The sequence below is a fragment of the Lampris incognitus genome, chromosome 13, assembly GCF_029633865.1.
Source record: "Lampris incognitus isolate fLamInc1 chromosome 13, fLamInc1.hap2, whole genome shotgun sequence".
In the NCBI taxonomy this organism is placed as follows: domain Eukaryota; kingdom Metazoa; phylum Chordata; class Actinopteri; order Lampriformes; family Lampridae; genus Lampris; species Lampris incognitus.
Window position 1 is genome coordinate 45,760,374 of NC_079223.1, and position 16,202 is coordinate 45,776,575.

The window sequence follows — 16,202 nt, forward strand, 5'->3', positions numbered from 1 at the left end:
GCGTGGACGGTACTGGCTGAGGCCGCCGCAGACGTGAATTCGCGCCGCCATCTTCCCATCCCATTCCCAAAAGGTTGATGCTAGAGCCAACGGGGCGTAGGCACAGAAGTAGACGTGATTGGTTGTTGGTTAGGGTTAGGGTTCAAGCTCTTTTGGAGCTTCCGTTGTTAGCAAGCCTTAACGTTAGCTAACGTTACAGTACGGTCTGGCAGTGTTCAGGTCGGCTGTAAGCTAGTGTAAACTACTAATAAGACACGTTAGCCCCTAGCTAACGGGTCTGACCCTTTAGCCGAGCGGTTAGCGATGTCGCCTTGTGGTGCAGTACACCCCGTATCGAATCCCGCACCGGGCAAGAAAATAACCGGTTACATTGGTGGCAGCGGTGGGATCCGGAAGTGTGCAGATCCTCAGAAGTCTCTTCGGAGCGCGGGAATAACAAAGCGCGAGGGCGCGCTTCCGGGAGAGGGTGACGACTGTAAACTACTAATAAGACCCGTTAGCTAACGGGTCTGACCCTTTAGCCGAGCGGTTAGTGATGTCACCTTGTGGTGCAGTACACCCCGTATCGAATCCCGCACCGGGCAAGAAACTAACCGGTTACACTAGCTAGCTAAATGTTTCAGTGCGCATCGTTTGTTTCAAGTCAGCGCGCTTCGAGGTTCCGCGCTGTCTATTGGCCGACGCAACAGCCAATCACGGCTACTTCCGTGCCCGCGCTCCGTCGGCTCTAGCGTCAACCTTCCCAAAAAAGGACTCGATGAGATTAACTTGATGACAATTACTTCATGCACGCAAACAGACTGACTTCAGACACGCTGCCTGTGTATAGAAGCAGATTACCGTTGAAAAGACGCACATGTCAGTGACAGCGGTAGTTGCAGGATAACCCTTATCTCTCCTCTATCTACCCATCCCTATACGCCACTTCACGATAAACTGGGCTGACGGCAGGGCCACTGGCCCCTCTGATGAGGGGAGCAGTGAGCTCGCAAGAAAAACAAAAGAGGGCTTGAAAACGTCAAGTCGGCCTCTTATGCAAAAACGCTCTTGTCACTGAGTAACTCCCAGAAGCTGCCAGAAACTTAACTCAATCAGCCGGAATGTGCTCAGCGCTCACACTGTTTTTCAGGAAGGACCCTGGAATGGCGAGATTGTATGTTGTGGTCTTTTGTGTACTTACACCAAGCCGCTGCAGAATCTTCAGGCATTAAAGGGGGGGGGTCATTATTCAGTCCAAAGTCTGGACAGAAGCCTCGACTCTCCTACCTTTGCATCATACGTTACACATCTCCCATCTCCGCTGGATGAGGCGGAGACTCTTGACATACAAGCTCACACACAGACACACACACACAGAGACGCACAGACGCGCACACATCCATGTGCACAGACCCCTAAACATTTACACACGTGGGGTTTGCTCCGAGGATAAAAGCCCAATGTCTGGAAACAGACTTCACATCTGCATCCTGTTAAACACACTAATAACACCCCCAACCCCCAAACACAACAGCGAGGACATGGGCGTGCACACACACACACACACACACACACACACACACACACACACACACACACACACACACACACACGCACACACGCACACGGACACACACACACAGACGCTCAAACCACAACACTGGGAGGGTCCAGCCAGTGGTAAAGACAATTGTTTAGTGATCCACTTAAAACGAGAAGAACTGCGCTCCTTCCTTGTTGGGGGGGAGGGGGCATTGGGGGGGATGTTATGACTGACTCCCTGCTGCTGTTTTCTTTATATATCGGGGGTATATTAGTCTCATCAGGGTCCTGCATTTGCATTGTAATTTTACATGATTTGCATGATTGAATTAATCTGGGGGCAGTAGTAAGGCTGATTCTGGATTACAGGAATCTGGGGGTCAGTAGTAAGGCTGATTCTGGATTACATGATTCTGAGGGGCAGTAGTAAGGCTGATTCTGGATTACATGAATCTGGGGGCAGTAGTAAGGCTGATTCTGGATTACATGAATCTGGGGGCAGTAGTAAGGCTGATTCTGGATTACATGAATCTGAGGGGCAGTAGTAAGGCTGATTCTGGATTACATGAATCTGGGGGCAGTAGTAAGGCTGATTCTGGATTACAGGAATCTGGGGGGCAGTAGTAAGGCTGATTCTGGATTACATGAATCTGGGGGCAGTAGTAAGGCTGATTCTGGATTACATGAATCTGGGAGGCGGTAGTAACGCTGATTCTGGATTACATGAATCTGGGGGGCAGTTGTATGCTGATTCTGGATTACAGGAATCTGGGGGGCAGTAGTAGGCTATTCTGGATTACAGGAATCTGGGGGTCAGTAGTAAGGCTGATTCTGGATTACAGGAATCTGGGGGGCAGTAGGCGGCTGATTCTGGATTACAGGAATCCGGGGGCGGTAGTAACGCTGATTCTGGATTACATGAATCTGGGGGGCAGTAGTAGGCTGATTCTGGATTACAGGAATCTGGGAGGTAGTAGTAAGGCTGATTCTGGATTACGTGAATCTGGGGGCAGTAGTAGGCTGATTCTGGATTACAGGATTCTGGGGGCCGAAGTAAGGCTGATTCTGGATTACAGGAATCTGGGGGGCGGCAGTAACGCTGATTCTGGATTACATGAATCTGGGGGACAGTTGTATGCTGATTCTGGATTACAGGAATCTGGGGGATGGTAGTAACGCTGATTCTGGATTACATGAATCTGGGGGGCAGTAGTAAGGCTGATTCTGGATTACATGAATCTGGGGGCAGTAGTAGGCTGATTCTGGATTACAGGAATCTGGGGGGTAGTAGTAAGGCTGATTCTGGATTACAGGAATCTGGGGGGTAGTAGTAAGGCTGATTCTGGATTACATGAATCTGGGGGGCGGTAGTAACGCTGATTCTGGATTACAGGAATCTGGGGGGCAGTAGTAAGGCTGATTCTGGGTTACAGGAATCTGGGGGCGGTAGTAACGCTGATTCTGGATTACATGAATCTGGGGGGCAGTAGTAAGGCTGATTCTGGATTACATTAATCTGGGGGGCAGTAGTAAGGCTGATTCTGGATTACATGAATCTGGGGGCAGTAGTAGGCTGATTCTGGATTACAGGAATCTGGGGGGTAGTAGTAAGGCTGATTCTGGATTACAGGAATCTGGGGGGCAGTAGTAGGCTGATTCTGGATTACAGGAATCCGGGGGCGGTAGTAACGCTGATTCTGGATTACATGAATCTGGGGGCAGTAGTAGGCTGATTTTGGATTACAGGAATCTGGGGGGCAGGTTTAGGCTGATTCTGGATTATAGGAATCTGGGGGGTAGTAGTAAGGCTGGTTCTGGATTACAGGAATCTGGGGGGCAGGTTTAGGCTGATTCTGGATTACAGGATTCTGGGGGCAGAAGTAAGGCTGATTCTGGATTACAGGAATCTGGGGGTCAGTAGTAGGCTGATTCTGGATTACAGGATTCTGGGGGCAGTAGTAAGGCTGATTCTGGGTTACATGAATCTGGGGGCAGTAGTGGATTACATGAATCTGGGGGCAGTAATGGATTACATGACTCCGGGGACAGTAGTGGATTACAGGAATCCGGGGGCGGTAGTAAAGCTGATTCTGGATAAGATGGATGTGGGGGGCAGTAGTCAGGCTGTTTCTGGGAAGTTACACCATGACTAAAAATAAACACATGAAAAAAAGAAAAAAAAGAGAAGAATAAGAAAAGAGAAGCGGATCGCGTCGGTGCTGCCTGCAGGACCGACCCGATCCCAAGGCCAGCATGCCCGATAGGGATGCGCCTGGCAGCGTTAAAGGAAACGCAGGAGCCCACGCATCCCTTTATGTTGTCAATCTATATTTTTATTTATTTCTACCAGTGCAGTAGAAACCAAAAGGAGCCCCTGCGGGTCTGCGGGTCTGCGGGTCTGCGGGTCTGCGGGTCTGCGGGCCGTGCAGCAGCTCTGCTGGCGCAGATGATGGATGCGAAAACGCCTGATGAAAAGGAAGAGAAGGAAAGTGGTCGCGCCAGATATGGTGGGTGGGAGGTGCGGGGGGGGTGTGTGTGGGAGGTCATTCATCACTACAGTCACTCCTCCTTTCTCCCTCAGAGGGGGTGGGGGTGTAAGGGGGAGGTGTAAGGGGGGGGTAGGGTTTGGCGCCGCGAGGGAACTCTTAACCCTTCGCCTCGCCCTCCGTGCGTCAGAGCGTCCCGCGAAGTCTCCCGTACCGGACCATGGATCTAACGGTGCTCTTGGTCGTGGGTTTCCTCGCGGTAGCGTCGCACGCGCCTCCGGCAGAAGGTAGGCAGTGTCGGGACCGGGTCCCCCCTCCCCCCCCCTCGCACCGACCGCACGAGCGTGTGCGTCTTCTCTCCGTCTCCATGTTGAGTCCGCATCGGTCCGGCGAGCCTGCAGAGTCTTAACGCTGCATCCGGACGAGCCGAGTCGAGCGTCTGCAGCGCGCGCACCGCCGCGGTGCCCGACCACCTGGACAAAACCCTTTCGGATTTGCAGGAATTCTGTTAGGAAAAGAAGGGAATGCCGGTAGTGATTCCTGATTAGTAGTCTTGTCCTCTTCCCGGGCTGTCTGGGATACGCGCAGCTTCGCCGCAAAAAGGAGAAAAAAAAGCTCAGCAAGCGTCCAAAACCGGTTTAGATCAAATAAAACCCGCATGATCCAGGCGGTGCAGAAACCGCATCCAGGTCTCCGCCGTGGCTTTCCTCCTCCGACTGGAAACGTGGTGGATATAACGAAACGAATAGGTGTTGGCGCGCTTCTTTAACCAGCTGTCCCGTTTTCCCCAAAAAAACCCGAAATTAATTAAATGAAAGTGAAATAGTAGAGCAGCTTTTATTTGGAAGCATATTGCATTTGCTGTCAATCATTCGGGAGTCTGGCACGAGGGACAGCTTGCACCGCCGCGCGTAAAGGAGGCGCCGGATCTCCCCGGGCGCCTCCGCCAGACCGCTCCGCACCGTGCGTAACAGTCCTCGTCTGGCTGGCTGCGTGCGTGTTCGTTCGCTAACGCCTCGGTTTGGGGCTACCCCGGACCCCCCGACCCCAGGGTCTCTCGTGCTTTTTTTCGGGGGGGGGTTTCCATGGTAACACCGTTCTGTCAGGTGTAGAAGTCATTATCATATAGAGGTGGAGGTGCTTCACACCACCTGCCTCCGGTGGCTGCAGATCTGGAGGCGGCCTGGTGCGTGCTCCCCACTTCGCATCCACACATTTCCTAAAAAAAACAGAAGAAGAAGAAGAAATGCATCAATACCAGCGAGTAGGCGTGGGTGTATCCATGGCAACATGCCTGTCACGCTGTAAATCGGATTTGTGTTTTGCGCCTGTTGGTGCTCCGAGACGCAGCGGCTCTCCGCTGCGGGGGGACGACCAGCTGCACGACCACGTCATATGGGACCACCGTGATGTGATGATCAGTATTACGTATCCCTCCGCCAGGACTAGTTTATCTGCTGGCTGCTGAGCTCGCATCTGCCAGACGGCTAAACGCAAGTGTAAAGGTGAAGTGTGTAGTGTGCCAGCACAGTGGGGCGAGTCTGCAGCTTCAAACCGGCCTAAATGTGGCGTCTGTGGCCGTTGGCCACGGACGCACAGACACGCACTCGTATGAATATTCGTCTTTACGCGTAATAACGGACACTCTTCTCATTTGAAGAGCTGAAAGACATGGGGGTGCTAACCCCGCCGTACCCCCTCTGTTGTTGCCCGCGGGGCAGGAAGGCCCGGGATCGTGTTTAGCAGCGGGGGAAAGACTCTAAATGATCTGCTCGCCACCTGAAATGTGATGACTTACCTACAGTGGTAAATATGACATGTATAAGACCCCCCCCCCAACACTAGAACAAGTGAAACGCTGTTTTATGTTCATATTTCCATGAAAGCTGTGCACCACTAGGGTACCAAGATTGTCTTAGGGCCAGGCAAAAACGACTTTCTGCACATTTCTGCTACTTTCTTAGTGCCATCTCTTGCTAAAAAGTTGATTTTTGCACCTAGGCAGTACCTTAAGCAATGCTACCAATCATAATAATAATAATAATAATAATAATGATGATAAACCTCTGCTTTAGTAAGGAAAACAAGTGGGACAGGTGTGTTGTAATAAAAACCAGGGGGTGTCCAAGTGTGCGCAACGGTGCAGTCTTGCTGCACCGTGGGGAGGCAGCAGCACCCAGGTAGATAGTCCCACGGTGTGCCACGAGCGACGCGTTGTTTCCTCGTGCAAAAATCGATTTGGGGTTTAAGGACCCTTAAGACCAGGGCAGTATGCACAACGTGTGGGCAGCACGAGGGGGTCTCGAGAAAAAAAAGTCAAGCCTTCGCACGTTAAGCCCCCCCCCCCCCGTGCATGCGCATTTACGCACGCCGCAGTGTTCGCCGCCATCGCCCAGTGGGCAGCTTATCGGGTCTGGGTGACGGACCGGCTCCGCTACTGCAGTGGTTTCCCCCTCGTTAGCAGTACTTCTCTCTTTGCTTCCCTCCGCAGCCAAGCCCATCAGTCTGGTGGAGCGATGCTACTGCCGCTCCACCGTCAGCAGCCTCCCCCGTGGCATCATCCGGGAGCTCAAGTTCATACACACGCCCAACTGCCCCTTCCAAGTGATGTGAGTACCGCTCCCACGTGGAGGCCAATACACACACACACACGCACACACGCACGCTCACACGCACGCTTACACGTGCAGCGTGCGCGCGCGCATGCGCGCGCACACGCAACCGTGCACGGGTGCATTCTCTTCCCTGGCTTTAGAAAGCGGTGTGGACAGGTTTCCTCTTTGCAGGACATTTCTCACCATCAATCTCTTCGGGGTGACAGGCCAGAGAAAGGAGGCGTGCAGTCATGTGTATGGACCTTCTCTTCCCTCTTTAATACCATAACACACACACACACGCACGCACACACACGCACGCACACTTGGTGAGTAGTACAGGTCCAATGCATCTGCACACTGACACATCTCCAGCAGGAAGTGCGTTTTACGGGGGTGTATTTGGACGGCGTGGTGTTTTGGGCAGGAAAGCGACTGCACAACGAGAAGCTAATTAAATGGCTCGTTTTGCTTGTCACGCAGCGTTTCCCGCGCGCTCGGGGACTCTTTAAGTTTTACGGTCCGGTCCTGCTCAGTGCCCGGGCCTGTGTGAAGCGACTTTCGGGGACGGATATGAAGACAAGCTGAGCGAGCTTTGGTAAAAAAAGAAAGAAAAGAAAACAGTCAAGAAAAGTTCAAGGATAATTGAATCTGGAGAGGGGTTTTTTAAAAAAAAAAAAGAGCTTTAGACGCTTTCAAAGGCGCCCTCACGTGCACGCGCGCGCATTTTGCGTCGTTCATCCAGAACCTCCACAGAGACGCACGCACAACTTCCGGTCCTGACTCATACCGCAAATATCTGCGGGGTCATTTCCGATTTACAGAGCGGCCAATAACCAAGTCAGCCTCGACGTACTCCCTCCGCGCTGCATATTAATTGTCGGGGGGGTAAAATGTCAAATGTAATCGGGGTGTCAGGGCAGAGTTGCTGTTCCGGGGCTTTTCAACGGAATGAAAGCGCCAGTATCTCACGCAAGGGGGACCGTTTAAGGCGGGAAAACAATGCCGCCGAATACTGTTTCCGCTTCCGGTACCGTCGAATACTGTTTCCGCTTCCGATACCGTCGAATACTGTTTCCGCTTCCGTCGAATACTGTTTCAGCTTCCGGTACCGTCGAATACTGTTTCCGCTTCCGGTACTGTCGAATACTGTTTCCGCTTCCGTTACCGTCCAATACTGTTTCCGCTTCCGGTGTGGAAAGCTGACGGCGCGAATTCGCGTTTGCGGCGGCCTCGTCCAGCACCGTCCACGCAGGGTCTTTGTCCACGTCTGCGTCCACGTGTGTGTTCGCGTGACGGCTGGGAGAGCTGGCGCTGGATCAGACGGGAGAGCTGGCTGGGTCTGCCCGCGTCCTGTGGGCCCAGGGACCGCGGCCCTGCCTGGAGCCGCGCCCGAAGAGGAAGCGCCGAGGGCGGTCTGACAGGACTTGGAAGCGGGGCAGGCTAAGCTAACTGCTAGCCCGCACACACCGGCAGCCAGTCATCCTGGCTGGCGTTCGTTCCCTTGGACAGGGGTTATTTAAAAAAAAAATGTTAGCTTGGATCTGTGTTAGCTTGAATATATGTGTTAGTGTAGTTATATGTGATAGTTTGGAGATTCGTGTTCTTGAAGTTCTTGAAGTTTTTGGACGTGTTTTTGTCTGTGTTGCACCGCTGTGGCCTGGGGAGAAACCATATTCCGTTTCATGTCATGCACGACAAATGAAGGACATGACATGACACTTCATTTGTCATGTCGTGCACGTGACAAATGAAGTGTTCCTGGTTCCTGAGTGAATTAGGTAAAAGAGAGTTAATTCTTGGTCATTATCAAGCCAGGCAGCTGCCGTGGCGGTGGATTTCATTTTGCTGACAAAACGCGAGTGAGTGTGCCAAACGTATCTGCCCAGGGGAATCACAGAGCCACAAATAAGCTCTCGAACCAGCGATGGTAATCTTGATGAATTTCTCACCGTTGTTAAAACAAGTTTAAGGCATTATTCTGCAGGATTTACTACTCTTCTTTTCTAAAATGCAACAAATCCCCCGTGGAAGTGATTTAACTGAATTCATTTCCTGCTCTCCTCAGTGCCAAACTGAAGACCAACAAGGAGGTGTGCGTTAACCCGGAGATCCGATGGCTGCAGCAATACCTCCGAAATGCTATCAGCAAGTAAGTGGCTGCAGATCCACATCCCTTTGCTAGCCTGTAACAGTCCTGTGCTGGTTTGTATGGTGAGCCCTCTGCTGCATGGCAGCAACACAACCTTTGCATGGGCCTTTCTCCGACTGTTCTTTAACCTGTCCGGTCCTCACTATGAACCGTGCTGCATTGGGGATTATGTGTGGTTTCCATCATGTATCACCCAGATGTGTGTTTTTGTGTGTTGGCTGTGTGTACCTGTTTCAGGTAGTTTACTGAAGAGAGGGGCTGAAGGAAGGCCATTATCACATCACATAGACCTCTGTGACGCTTTAGAGTAAGGAAGCAACAATGCAAATGTAGAAATGCGCATTTATGCATTTGTATTTGGCCTCTCGGTAGTCTACTGGGACCGCTGCAGCTCGTTTTATTTTGGGAGTCCTGAGCCAAAACTCATTGGCACCTAACCACAAGTGGGAGTCAGCTGCAGGCTGAGGGCTCAGAGAGATAGCTTGGGTTTCTATCGGAGCAGATCATAGGAGGTTTTGTTCTGCATCAGTGGACTGTCAGTCAGTCTAGTTAACGCAGCACTTCCTCATCTAACCTGTTTGGATGAATAAGTGCATCAGTTGTAGGGTGGAGAGGATGTTATCAGCCGTGCTGAATGGCTAGTTCATACATGCAGATGATAGGTAGCCATCAAATGACCCATCCACCACCACTAGACTGGCTGTCTCTGTCTGGCTGTGGAGTCTTTGTCTTGCAGAGCTAAAGGTGTGAACCCATGTCCTACATGACAAAACAGACCTGCCAGAGAGATGACGATGGCCATTTACAACAGAAAGGAAATAACTACAGTTATTTGTGTTTTTCCTGTTTCATCATAGAAGACAGAGGACACATTACGTACTATATGTGGAACTGTATACATGACTGCATCATGAGTGTGTGTGTGTGTGTGTTGGCACACATCAATACAGTTGTGCAGTATTCACCTCAGACTTTCGTCTATCTAGGAAATTGTCTAGGATATTGTCTATCTAGGAAATTGTCTAGGATATTGTGGATCTAGGATATTGTCTAGGATATAGTTGATCTAGGAGATTATGTATCTAGGATATTGTCTATCTAGGAAATTGTCTAGGATATTGTCTACCTAGGATATTGTCTAGTATCTAGGATATTGTCTATCTAGGAAATTGTCTAGTATCTAGGATATTGTCTATCTAGGAAATTGTCTAGGATATAGTTGATCTAGGAAATTGTGCATCTAGGGTATTGTATATTGAGGAAATTGTCTAGGATATTGTCTATCTACGATATTGCCTACCTAGGAAACTGTCTAGGATATTGTCTATCTAGGATATTGCCTACCTAGGAAATTGTCTAGGATATTGTGTATCTGGAAAATTGTGTATCTGGGATGTTGTGTATCTAGGATATTGTCTATCTAAGATATTGTCTAGGATATTGTGTATCTAGAGTATTGTCCATCTAGGATATATTGTCTAGTATCTAGGAAGTTGATAGAGATGTGCTCAAAATCCTCCAGGCATTGAGCCTCCTAGAGAAAAGACGAACAATTGAAACAACATCAACATCACACAGCAGAGAGAATGTCTCTTGTAGTCTCAACAAACACCTGACTAACGGTCTGAGACTGGACGGACTCGTCAACTTAAACCGGATAACGGATGGAAGCATCTTGAACAGACTTAAAATTGCAGATTATGTGAGCCGGCATCTGCTGCATTTAGAGTTTTGTAAGAGCATGGCATCCCAATTTTGGCTCTTCTCTGTTGAGTTCTGGCATCTTTGCTAAACAAGCCATGATTAATTCTGAGCAGGTAGTGGTGAGCAGCAACAACAGCTGAGCAAATGTACAGGATGAGAATTTTCTGTCTCTCACATAGTTAATTGTTTTTCTTGGTTGATGTGTGTGCTCTTCCTTGTTGCCTTACTAATTCACTTCAAGTGTGTTGTCTTGAAGTGCAACTGCATTACAAGAGTTACAGACATTACCACAGTTGTCGTTATGCATGCTCTGTAATCCAGGTAAGGAAATCACAGAAAGGTGAATCAGTTCATCTGGACACATCGTTTATTGGGAGAAACGTTTCCTTCAGTCTCAACTGGCTGCAGGAATCCCCACCCTTATAAATACCACAGTGGCATAACGACTGAAAACAAGGAGGGTTTTATATGCAAATTTTGTCACGGTAATTTGCATATGAAACTGATGGTTGTTTTCGGTCATTATGCCACTGCGGTATTTATAAGGGTGGGGATTCCTGCAGCCAGTTGAGACTGAAGGAAACGTTTCTCTCAATAAACGATGTGTCCAGATGAACCGATTCACCTTTCTGTGATTTCCTTACCTGGATTATAAGGGTTATAAGTTGAGACTGAAGAAGTCACCAAGATGTGTGATGAAACGATTACCAAAACTGGCCATATGCTATGACACTTAGCCTTCTTCGAAATAATAACTAGTATCAAGTTCTGCTTCTGGTGTGGGAGGATGACGGCGCGAATTCATGTTTGCGGCGGCCTCACCCAGTACCATCCATGCAGTGTCTTTGTCCACATCTGTGTTTAAGTTTTGTCGTCGTTTGGTGGCTGGGAGAGCTGGCGCTGAATCGGCTGGAAGAGCTTGGTCTGCTGTCTCGTGGGCCCAGGTACCACGCCCCTGACCATAGCTGTGCCCTAAGGGGTAACACCAAGGGCGGTCTGACAGGATGCGGAAGCGGGGCAGGCTAAGCGAACTGCTAGCCCATGCAGATGGGCAGTTCCGATAACACCAATGGTGGTCTGGCGGCGGCCTCGCCTGGCGTTGACTGTGGTGTTTTTGGTGTCGTCATGTGGAGTGCGGGGAGGTGTGTCGAGGGTGTGTGGCTGGGAGAGCTGGCATTGAATCGGCTGGGAGAGCTTGGTCTGCTTCATCCGGTGGGCCCAAGGACCACAGCCCCTGCCTGGAGTTGCGCTCGACAGGACGCGGAAGCGGGGCAGGCTAAGCTAACTGCTAGCCCATGCAGACCAGCAGTTCCGACAGTCATCCTGGCTGGCTTTTTTTCCCTTGGGACAGTGATTATTTTTTTTAATTTTTAATTTTAGTTTGCATGTACGTGTCCCAGCAGTCATTGGGTGTCAGGCGGGGAGACACCCTGTTCAGGTCTCCAGACCATCACAGGGCTGACACTGCTGGGACAGGCTCCAGCATCCCCGTGACCCTGAGAGCAGGATAAGCGGTTTGGATAATGGAATGGATGTATGTGTTAGTATAGATATGTGTTAGTTAGTATGTGTGTTGCTGAAGTTCTTGTCGCTCTTGGATATGTGTTTTTGTCGTTGTGTTGCACTGCTGTGGGCTGGGGGAAAACAATAATTCATCTCATTTCATGTGCGGAAGGACATGGAATGACAAAGTGTTTCTGATTTCTGATTTCTGATTCTGATTTCTGATTCAATTCCGTTTCCGTCCACCAGGATGAAGAAATCCAAAAAAGCCAACTAGACAGCGTGCAGCGTGATCCGCCGAGGATGTGGACCACCACCGTGTACATGTAACATGTGTAACATGTGACCATACAGCATGCTATACAGCACTTATCTTGCCTACCATGCTGCAGCCCGTAGCACGCAGCACGCCTACAACTCACCGACATGGCCGCTAATCCACAATCTCCGCCACTAGCGTCGCTTATCACCACTCTCACTACTTATATAGAGACTTCTGTTATAGCAATGTGCAATTATACCTGTGTATGTTTTATAACTTTGATGTACATATGTGTTTGTTGATGAACTTCAATAGTAAAGAGCTATTTTTGGAGCTGTGCTTGTTCCTCTGGCCTCTCTGTTGTTTTGGTGTCAGGACACGGACAGCGAAAGCAGAGTGCGAGGGTTGCAGTCCAGAGCGCAGTGAAACTTAGTTCGACACTTTTAGCTGAGCCGAGACTCTGTGGTAAATATGACATGTATAAGATGGCGTCTTTCCTTCCCCTCTTCCCTCTTCAAACTAGCCAAACAAACAAAGGGGCAAACTCGCTTCCTGGAATTCGACAACAGGCGAAGAAGAGTTTCACTCAAAGTAGCTTGTAGCTGGTAATCCAGTGGGTGCCATGTTAAGACCATATAAGCTTCTGGACTACTTTAATCATGGAAAGTGTTTTCTTAGTTGTTGGGTGGCTGCTGTTGGGTGAATTTATGCTACCCGCCGTCTCAAAACGGTGTTAATGGAGCAGCCAGTGAGAAGGCAAACCCGCCTTAGCTCACCAGGGGCCTCATGTATCAGTCGTTACTATGGGCAAATTTGTGCGTACACACCCACGGGATATTTTAAGCCCTGACGTTTGTCTCAGAGACCAGTGTAGAACCTGGGTAACCCCTGAATTCAGGTCGGGTAACCCCTGAATTCAGACACCGACTGGCTAACACTAATGTCTTCGTAGGCCTGGGTGACTGCAAGAGGTAGACAACAGGTGTTAGGACAGTGTTTCTCAACCCAGTCCTCAAGGACCCCCGATCCTGCATATTTTCTTTGCAACCCTGAATAGGTACCTGTTTGTAGTTATTCAACCAATCAGCAATGAATTTTGTCAGACGTTGCACACCTTGCATAATTAAGTGCTGCGAGATGATTGGTCGAGTAAGTACAAGTGGGGCTACCTATGCAGGGTTACAATGAAAATCTGCAGGATAGGGGGTCCTTGAGGACTGGGTTGAGAAACACTGTGTTAGGAGGAAGGACTTACAAATAACCATCATGCTTTTCTGCTGACTGTCAGACAACCTCGAGGGCTAAATATATCCGTGGGTGTGTACGCACAAATTTGCCCATAGTAAGGATTGGTACATGAGGCCCCACGAGATCAGGAAAAAAATTGTGCTAGCTAGTCACGTTAGCGGTTTAGCTGGATCACCCTCTGCCGTTTAACCCCACCGTCACCGTATGGACTCCGGGGTGGGGGGTGGGGGCGGGGGGCATGATCCGCAGAACCACCCAATAACCACAGTAGTGAGTATATAAAGTAACTCCAGCAGATATGGAAGTACTACTAACAGTGGTGGTAACAGTAGTTGTAGTATCAGTAGTGAGTTTAACCACCGTCCGTCATAGATAGCACTGCACTTTATAGCCAGTCTGTCCACCTGCCAGCAGCTAATTCAGCGAGACGACCCGGAGGCCCACTGCTCAGCAAGTCCAGGTTGTTAAAGTCTTGTCCTTTGCCGCTTCCCATGCCTTTCGTTCTGTTTTTGGAAACGTTTTGTCACCTTTAAAGCACGAGAGACGTCACCTGTACTGAGTCTCCTTGTCATGTGTGAAGTTACGATGAGGCAAATATTTTATTTTTGTATTCACGTGTCAACCACGAAGTCACATTAAATCCGAACGTTCATACGAAGGAGCTGCGGTCGTCACGCATGAGCCACGCGTCCCCCTTTAGCATGTTGGTGTGCAAACGACAACACATTTCACATGCTGAGGTCAACACCGCAACACGTTTAACACGTTGGTAGACAAACAACAACACATTTGGTCAGTAAAACAGTAATTCTGCTAAATGTTGTGGGCACTCCCCTAGTTTCACTTTTAAAACATGTTACACACACACATACAGCTACATACACACAACACAGAGCTACTGTAGCACCCATGCAACACCTAAACACAAACTAAACAGAGACAAGTCAGACCACACAATCACCAACAACCTCACCTCCACAGACGGCGGTGTTTCCATCGCTGCTTGCAGGCTGCTGCATGTGTGAGGGCTGCTGTGCAGTGCCTGTAAGCAGCTGCACAGTACAGTCAGCGGGCTGTGTGCAGGGGTCAGAGGTCACAGCCCGACTTTGATGTGAGAACATGTGTTTAGTTTTACTTGCACGGGTAAATGAAAGACGCGGGCAGCGGTCCTGCTTGTTATTCCCCCATTAAGTCAGCCGGGGCCATTAGGAAAGCATTACAGTTGAGAGGTGACCTTTGAACTTTCTGGTTGTGCACGTGAGGCGGAGCACAGCGGGTCTCACTGTGTGCATGACGGGAGAACGGATCGTCAGTGTAGATAAAGGGCTGATCAACTTTTGAAGCCCCGTTTAAAGCTGCTCAAAGCAGAGGCAGCGGCCCCCTCAGTCGAGGAGAAACTTGTGTATTTTGCCCCCAGTTCTGGCACACAACTATCACGCCACAGTAGCAACGACACAAAACCCTACAGTGTCCCACCCGAACCCTGTCGCAGGGCTCTGCTGGTGGCGGCCGGTCTTATGTCACCTCCCCAAAAAATGTGAAGATCGCTCTGACAGGTAACTTGTACCACGTGACAAATATTCTACAATACCATGTAACTTCATGTATCGTGTACCCATGTTTTTTTCACATTTTAACCCTTTGTAATCCAACTGACGCTTCTTTTCCTTACAACATAGTGTATTCAGTGCATTATGAATAAACGTTTCAAGAAAAATAGCTCAAATGTCACGTGCCTTTTTTTAAGTTAACTTGTAATATGTAACCCACAAAATAGCTGTGATGAGCTTTCTCTCGTATCCCAATCAGGGTCGCGGGGATGCTGGAGCCTATCCCAGCCGTCATTGGGCGGCAGGTGGGGAGACACCCTGGACAGTATAGTAGTATGACACTACATATATATATGGACAAAAGTATTGGGACACCTGGCCATTACACCTACAGGAGCTTTTATGACATCCCATTCTAAATCCATAGGCATACATATGGAGTTGGTCCCCCCCTCTGCAGCTGTTACCGCTTCCACTCTTCTGGGAAGGCTTTCCACAAGATTTTGGCGTGTGTCTGTGGGAATTTTTGCTCATTCATCCAGAAAACCATTTGTGAGGTCAGGCACTGATGTTGGATGAGAAGATCTGGCTCGCAATCTCCGTTCTAGTTCATCCCAAAGGTGTTCGATGAGGTTGAGGTCAGGGCTCTGTGCGGGTCAGTCGAGTTCTTCCACACCAAACTCACCCAACCATGTCTTAAGGGACCTTGCTTTGTGCACTGGGGCACAGTCATGCTGGAACAGAAAAGGGCCCTTCCCAAACTGTTCCCACAATGTCTTGGTATGCTGAAGCATTGCGATTTCCCTTCACTGGAACTAAGGGGCCTAGCCCAACCCCTGAAAAACAACCCCATACCATTATCCCTCCTCCACCAAACTTTACAGTTGGCACAGTGCAGTCAGGCAGGTAACGTTCTCCTGGCATCAGACTGCGCGCCAGAGAAGCGTGATTCGTCGCTCCACAGAACACCTTTGCACTGCTCCAGAGTCCAGTGGCAGTGTGCTTTACACCACTCCATCCGACGCTCGGCATTGTGCTTGGTGATGTAAGACTTGCATGCAGCCGCTCGGCCATGGAAACCCCATTCCACGAAGCTCCCGGCGCACAGTTTTTGTGCTGACGTTAATGCCAGAGGAAGTTTGGAACGCTGCAGTTATTGAGTCAACAGAGCGTCGGTGACTT

General features: G+C 49.7%; 1 protein-coding gene across 1 annotated transcript; it reads left to right on the top strand.

The window, feature by feature from the left end:
• The first annotated feature begins 4,156 nt into the window (after positions 1-4,156).
• Positions 4,157-15,189, top strand: cxcl12a (chemokine (C-X-C motif) ligand 12a (stromal cell-derived factor 1)). Its single transcript, XM_056292457.1, has 4 exons — positions 4,157-4,294; positions 6,499-6,616; positions 8,670-8,753; positions 12,210-15,189. Exons 1-4 carry the CDS (start codon positions 4,228-4,230, stop codon positions 12,235-12,237), a joined length of 297 nt encoding a protein of 98 aa, XP_056148432.1. The 5' UTR covers positions 4,157-4,227; the 3' UTR covers positions 12,238-15,189.
• Positions 15,190-16,202: the final 1,013 nt, after the last annotated feature.

Bases quoted from the DNA above. Each gene is read 5' to 3' on its own strand.
- cxcl12a (XM_056292457.1), top strand. From the start codon at position 4,228: ATGGATCTAACGGTGCTCTTGGTCGTGGGTTTCCTCGCGGTAGCGTCG. The intron at 4,295-6,498 runs GTAGGCAGTGTC...TTCCCTCCGCAG, and splicing joins GCACGCGCCTCCGGCAGAAG to CCAAGCCCATCAGTCTGGTG. The intron at 6,617-8,669 runs GTGAGTACCGCT...TGCTCTCCTCAG, and splicing joins AACTGCCCCTTCCAAGTGAT to TGCCAAACTGAAGACCAACA.